At 47.1% G+C, this 7,443-nt stretch overlaps 1 protein-coding gene across 2 annotated transcripts; it reads right to left on the reverse strand.

Moving 5' to 3' along the window:
• Window positions 1-1,256: 1,256 nt before the first annotated feature.
• On the reverse strand, window positions 1,257-6,409 carry NYX (nyctalopin). Of its 2 annotated transcripts, XM_086608542.1 has the most exons (3): window positions 6,289-6,409; window positions 6,128-6,178; window positions 1,257-2,653 (listed from the first exon to the last, which is right to left on the reverse strand). In XM_086608542.1, the coding sequence occupies exons 1-3, from the start codon at window positions 6,407-6,409 to the stop codon at window positions 1,257-1,259; spliced, it is 1,569 nt and encodes a 522-aa protein (XP_086464668.1). The 2 variants fall into 2 exon arrangements, with proteins under 2 accessions (XP_086464668.1, XP_009990561.1); XM_009992259.2 differs by lacking the exons at window positions 6,128-6,178; window positions 6,289-6,409 and adding an exon at window positions 6,103-6,124.
• Between the last annotated feature and the right edge of the window lie 1,034 nt (window positions 6,410-7,443).

A 7,443-nucleotide genomic window follows, 5' to 3' on the forward strand; every position in this document is an offset into this window, starting at 1 on the left:
TGCAATAAATAGCTCACCATTTGCTCTAGACCATATAAAGGACATTCATGTGCACCCATTTGAGTAGGCTACAAAAAAACCCACCAGAGTAATTCAAGGATTGAATTAAAATGGATTTTGAGCAGTTAATTTATTTTTGTGAGCAAAATATCATTTTATTAATGTGCTCTGATACATAAAATATTCTTTCTGGTCATATTAGCAGCTTTCATTGAGGATTTCAAAGATAAAACATGTAAGATGCCATATAAAAGAAAATGACAGTATAGTTGGTTAGTACGGCATAATATGACACACTATGTAGTAGACATTAGTGGGAGAAATACAAAGTATTTAGTAGGCCCTGTTTGCATTTGTCATCACCATGTTCTGCCCCTGCTGTCATGCCATGAAATAATCTACAAATAAAAACAATATATTCCTTGAAATAATATATTCCTTGAAAAATAAACACACATTGAAATGACATTAATAAATAAGCTGTTAAGCTTAAATAGCTTTGCCTCAGAGAAGAATGTCTTAACAAACATTAGTCCATCTGGTTCTTCTGCACCTGTGCCAGGAGAGCAGGAGATGAAAGAATCAAAATCCTGTCTGTGGTCATGGCCAAAACACTGAGCCCATTCCAGACCCCCCCGGGGCAGGCACCCTCTCCACATGTTGATCTTCTGTTCATAAGGACTAGTGCTGCATCCCTGAATGCTGCCCAGGACAGCCCTGCTCCCCTCGCACATCCTGATGGAAATCAGGAATAGCTCACCAGCGTTGGGCGGCACCCACTGTAGATGTGGGTGTCTGTCAGGATATGAAGAGGGCGTCAGGTTTTGCTGCCTTGTCTCACTCTCATGAAGTCAATGGTTGGGTCAACCGGAGTTGGCCCAACAGAATAAACAGCGCTGCATCACTGTCTGTACAGACCCCTCTTCCCTTCACACCCAGAAGGGGACATGACGCGTCTCTAAGCGAAACTCAACCTTACTGCTGCTCGTTCATTGCTAATCTTCCACACAGCTCTGTGAGTGTCCAGGAGGCTCTGAGACCCCACAGGTCAGGCTTCTCACCTGATGCGGGACCCGGCCTCAAATCAGATCCCACCAGCTCCCAAGGGAATCTGGAGCCAGATCCAACCAACCTGCCAGGAGAGTTCAGAGCCAGATATGTAACCATGGCCAGCAATACGAACTTTTCCCTAATGACTAGGTAGGTACAGGGACTAAACGTTTAAGCAGGACCCATGCTCCAGGCAGCCCTTGGGACTATTTGGTCTGCAAAACAACCACTGTAACAAGTGCTGGGAGGTAAAAGGAGGAAGCAGTTTCAATGCTGTCTTCCCTGACCCCAGAAGAAACCCCATCAGTCAGTCCATTCAGCTGTGTGGTGTTAACAAAGATTTCAGTGGTGTTTGACACCTCTTCAGGAAGGCCCATCTGGAGCAAGAGTTTAGAGATAAGGCTGTTGAACTTGCTCTCCGTGGTAGACCAAGGCTCTTCACTTGGGGTCGGGCCTTCGGATGTGACATTTAGCTCCACTGGGTCAAGACAGTAACCTTCTGGTGATCTTTCATAAAGCACGTCCATCAGGTCAATCCCAGCTACTGAGGAGGGAGAGGCACAGGGAATATCTCTGACGAGTCTGTAATTCTCCATCCACTCCTTCAGCCACTCAATGCGGCAGTCGCATTCCCAGGGGTTGCGGAAGAGGTACAGCCGCCCCAGGAAGTACACTGGCTGGAAGACAGAAAAGGGCAGGGTTGTCAGGTTGTTGCTGTTCAAGTGCAACGCGACCAGGCTGGTGAGGTTTTCAAAAGCCCCTTCCTCAATGTAGTTGATCCTGTTGCGGTCCAGGTAGAGGACCTCCAGCTCCCCCAGGTCCCTGAACCAGGTGTTGGAAACATTCCTGAGGAAATTCCCCCCCAGGTTGAGCATCTTCAGGCACCTCAGGCCATCGAAGGAGTTTTCTGGAAGCTCGTTGATCAAATTGTCATTCAGGTACAGGTACTCCATCTTCTGGCATCCCTGAAAAGCTCGCTCGTGAATGACGTTTATCCTGTTGTCCTGCAGATTCAGGTATTTCAACTTGGTCAGGCCCTGCAGGGAGTTATAGGCTACCGCTTCGATCCTATTTCTCTCTAGGTAAACATGGGTCAGGTTCTCCATGCCCCTGATGGCACCTGGGATCCTCCGGAAGTTGTTCTGGAAGCAGAAGAGCTCCTGCAGAGCAGACAGCTCGATGAAGATCCTGTCCGGGATGTTGAAAAGGTTACAGTCCGCCAAGTCCAGCTTGACCAGCCGTCTGAGGGCAGTGAAAGTCCGTGTGTGGAGATAGCGAATGTACTCGTTGTGGGCCATCTTCAGCTCAGTCAAGCTGGGCAGCCCCTTGAAAGCCCCTGGGGTGATGAAGGAAATATTGTTGTGGTTGAGCGACAGGGATTTGAGGGAAGGCAAGGTCCCAAAGGCCCTCTCAGAGAGGAACTTGATGCTGTTTTTGTCCAGGTTGATAGAGGAGGCTTCACAAGGGAACTCACTAGGAATCTGCCCCAGACCAGCACGATCACAGAGGACGGAGCAGCTCCGCTCCTGGGTGCACACGCAGTTGGCAGGGCAGGACCGCACGCAGGCCCACACCGCGTGGACGTGGGGGACCCAAAGGATCACTGTCAGAGAGGAACACGCCGTCCCCACAGAGGTGTGGGAGGAGAGAATAAGGATGCATTGTTAGCAAATATATTAGTCTCAACAGGAAAAAGAAATTACACTGTCTTTACCTCCCTTCTAGCCAGACTAACTGCCACCTGCTACTTGCATGCCAGTGCTGACCAAGGAGCTCTCGTGAAATCTTCTGCTGGGGTTTTTAAACCCTCTGAGAAGGTGTGTATGTGTGTATATACATATATATATATATGTATGTGTGTGTACATATATGTATGTGTATATATATATAACGCCATCTAGAACATCATCTCTGATTCATTTCTGTCCCCAAGAGGGGGAATCACCTAGACTGAAGTATTTCTCAGTGTCTCTGTGACTGGTCTCTGCACGCTGACAAGAACATGGTTTGGCCAGAAGGCAGGCAGAGATATGCTTTGAAGCCCATGAGCAGTGGATGGGCTGCAGTATTTCTGGGTGGGGAAGAGGTGAGGGCAGCATATGCTGGTCTGGCAGCGGGCAAGGGAGATCAGTTGGTTGGCTGGGACATGTCAAATTTATGCTTTTTGCTTTTCATTTTTCTTTGTTCAACCTAACGTTTCTCCACCAGAGCCACGAGCTGGTGTTGCACTGCAAGAGGAACCATCAGCTGCTAAGGATGCAGTTTAGCATCCTTAAAAACTGCATCCTTAAACATATTTTAAGGTGTTTAAAAACATATTCCTACTGTGTTTTGGTAGAAAGACATGAGGAAAAACAAATTAAGGGATATTGGTCAACTGCTTTCTTCATGATCTCGCCATAGATAAGATAGTCTGAACTTCCAGAGCAGTTTTTGCTCTTTTGCCAATTCTCAATACAACTGGTATAATGTGTTACTCTTGCTGGGAGCAGCGGCTTTGCCCCTTTATCGGCCTGACATGGGAGATGTGCGGCTATCGTGGTTTCTTTTCAAGTTAGGCCAACACAAGTGGATGTACGATGAGGAAGAGAAGGTAAGAGGTCTTGGGGACAAATCAGAGAAGAACGAAAGGAACAGGAGACATTAGTCTCCACAGACAGACATTTTTGTGAGGAAAAATATCCAGTCAACCAGATGTCTGTGAAATAAACTCACTGAGAGGAAGAACTGAAGGCAGAGCTCATTTCGTAATTGTTCTTACAGGCACATCCTACTTGCCACTCAACAAAATGAGCAGCCGCACCAGCGAACTCTCCACGTAGTCACTAGCAAGAAACGGTGCTATTGCTACTGACTGGTTTTTCTGCTGCAGTTTATTGGCTCCCACACAAGCACGAGCCTTTTACATTTTTTTTCAACAAGACATGAGATACCATCTTTACCTACAGCCACCTTTGTTACAGCATTGCTGGGATCATGTCACTGCAGCTGTGTGCCTGGTAGCCCCAAGGGTTGAGAGATGAGGAAGAGGCTTTCCCCCACTCTCCCACTGAGTGTCTGGAGAGGGAAGCTCCCAGCAGCCAGGCTGCCTCTCCCCACCAGTTTGCAGCACAGCCATTGCCCACTACAGCTGTATTCCCGATGGACATTTTTATTAAGACAAACTTGTGAGGTGATATGCCAGGAAGCATCAGCTTCAGCAAGTGTCAAGCTTTTATTTTTGCAGCCCCTAAGGCTTTAACATACAGACTAAACTACAGTTCCAACTGCAATCGCTCTGCCCTTTCTCCATACTTTTTAAAGGCAACATGCACAGTACAGTATTTATGAGTTGTCCTGCCTGTGGCTTCTTCAAGTGGGAGAATTGCAAAAACAGTTGCTGGGCAGGTCCCCATTGACAGGACATCAACCCAGGAGCTGCCTGGTTCTGTTCAAACCAACCTGGTAATTGCATATAGAAGAGGGATTTAGACATGTGGAGGGAGGGAGCATCTCAGAAGGACTTTGGCTGTGGCCTCTTTATCAAAATTCAAGTCCCATCAAGGCTGGCCACGCTATCGTGACAAGAGAGTTAGCAAAACAGCGTCACTGCAAGGATAAATCACAGTGAAGGTCTCTGAGAAGTGGAAAAGATTTTAGACAGGTTGTCATTTTGTTTGTTTGTATGCTCTTCTCCTTTTTCCTGAACCCTTACATAACAGCCACAGCTAAAGGAAAGTCCCCTTCAGTCAGGGCCCTGTATAGACAACAGGTGAGGAGCCTAAGGACAAGAGAGGGGACGACGCGCTGACCTCAGATTGCCCTTTCTTCGTGCAGGCTGCCCAGGGGCTGACTCGTTTGCTACCCTTTGCACCAGCCACGCTGTTACTTGCAAACAGGGGCATATGTTGCTTTTGTTACGCCGTTACATAAACTGAGGGCCAGACAGATTAAGGATTTGCCTGTTCCCAAATGTCTGACCGCAGGTGGCCAGCTGGAAACGATGGATGGAAGTGTCGCTGCTGGAACGAGCACCTTACATGGGCTCAGGGTGACATCCAGAGACGTGTATGCACACAGGCTGTCCTGTATGTGAGACTGTCCCAAGCAAGTTCAGTGTTTAGCTACAGCTACCCCAAGCTCAGTCACATCTCTGGCCTTCAGAGCAGACCTCCCCCAGCAGCTGCGTACACTGTGTGCAGCGTAGGAATTAGCACGCTGATAACCAAATCCCCTCCTTCCCCTCCCTGCTTGTGCTCTAATCCCTTGATAAAGGAAATGTCTGTACTGAAGCCATATCCAGCCTCTTCTCCTTATACACAAGGTTTTCCTACTGCCAAATCCGGGTCTTCTGCCAGTGGCATTTCACAGCACACTTCTAAGATCTCTATTTACGAGTGTATCTCTTTGCATTGTACAGTACAGAGAAAACAAACACTTGAGGACCATCCAACTAGAAAATGATCCCCTGGCAATAGAAGCTCAGAGGAGCCCCTCAGCACTGCAGTCTTTGTGGCAATTGTCCCTCTTTCTCTTGCAAAGGAAGTTGGAAAAAAATCCTCCATCTGAACCCCACCAAACCCTCATGGGAGCTGCTGCTCAGAGCACAGGAGATCAAATCTCCGCTCTGTTGGCCAGATCTCCTCTGATCAACCTGGCATGAAACATTCCCATCTCTCCTTCCTTACTCCTTCCCTCAAAAGGATGCTCTTTGTTTTTTACACTGCAGCAGCAAACAGGGCAGCAGCTGGAAGATGCCTCCACCTCATTGATATAGACAGTGCTCAAACAAGATGTGTGTTTAAGAAAAAGGGTGAAATATGGCAGTAAAGTAAAAAATATTAGTGAGATTAAGGAACAAACAACATTCTACCCAAGCATGATCTGTTTTTCTCTTTTAAATACGATGGTAATTCAGTATCTGAAAGGAAGAATGAGAGACCAAAAAAATGTTTACAGAGTTTTGAGAAGGATAAAGAGACAATAATTGCAATAATTGAGTATTTAACCTACATCTTTCCAAACGATTTGTCTAATCCACTACTGGGTAATGCAGAATAAGAGTATACTCACCATTTAAAATGATGGCAAACATTACCTTGATTATTCACTAGTGGCATTTCAGGTCTGGCAAGTGAACTTGAGGGATCTAAAAGCACACAGGAAGAGCAGAGACAGGTTTCATCCTCTGTCATTTCCCTGCATCATTTTCCCATGTCTAGGGAGGAAGATGAAGAAAAAAGCTCCTCTCCCACACATTTTCAAACTGAAGAAGTCCCCAGCACCTTCCTGATGAGTCTACCACTGACCTTCTCAGGCAATCGTGCAGCTCTGCACTACTCCTTTTCACGAGTTCATCCGCATCCTTCCCGCCAGCCATGCCAAGGGCAGGTTCCTGTCATCTGAGGTGGGAAGAGACCACTAACAGTAAGACACTGGCCATCTCCCCAGGCAATATGTGCTGGTACAGAGGACTGTAACCAGCTTAGCGTCGAACAGCCAAAACTAAAATTCCAAATTTTCCCAATTTTTTATAATCTAGATATATTTCTTACCTAGCCAGGCAGTGACTGTGTCCTCCCTCCTGCTCATGAGGCTGCCATTAGCCATACGAGTCAGTGCCCGAGAAGTTGGCATTTTTTTCTCACAAGCTATCATTTAATGGCAGGAAAATCCTCTGTATCAGAGGAGGATTAGCGGAGATGGAAGAATGTGTCTGTCCTCTAAAGCTCCCAAAGCAAAACAGGGATTGCAGGCAAACCAAACTGATGCTTTCTCCCCTCTGCCAACCTACTCTCCCCCCACACCATTAAAAAAAAAAAATAATAATACAGTCCAGAGTTGGACCGCTGCCATTCAGACAGCGCTGATGACAGTCATTACTCCACTCCCCATCATATAACGGCAGAGGAGGTGGGAGTGGAGGGTGCACCCTGACTGTGATTATATTTGGGGGCAAGCGCAGGCTTATGGTTTCCCTTCGTTGAGCCCTCCAAACTGACACACCTTGGGACTCTCTTCCCCCATGCATGCTTTCCCAGCCCCAGCATGGCACACACTCAGCTAAGAGGATTCCAGTGTGCTTTGCTTTGCTGGGAATCGCTCCTGAAGGACAAGGAGAAGTCAGCAGCACTAGGAGAAGGGTCAGCAAATGCAGGGAGCTTGTATGGTGGATATGGCCCTGATAATAATGAACTCTACCCTGTCTACGAGTGTGTTTGGCTCGTGATGCTGCAGCTGGTGCGTGGAAATCACAAGGACAGGTTCTGTCTGTGGCGGTGTTTTCTGCATTCAGGCTATGAATTGGTTTTTAAAGTCTTTCTGACAGAATAATGATGGTTTCTTTGGAGAATGGGGACTGAACAAGTGAGTTATATCTCAGCCTCCCATGCCTTAGGTAATTGCATTCACCAT

Source organism: Tauraco erythrolophus, chromosome 1, assembly GCF_009769465.1.
Source record: "Tauraco erythrolophus isolate bTauEry1 chromosome 1, bTauEry1.pri, whole genome shotgun sequence".
Classification (NCBI taxonomy): domain Eukaryota; kingdom Metazoa; phylum Chordata; class Aves; order Musophagiformes; family Musophagidae; genus Tauraco; species Tauraco erythrolophus.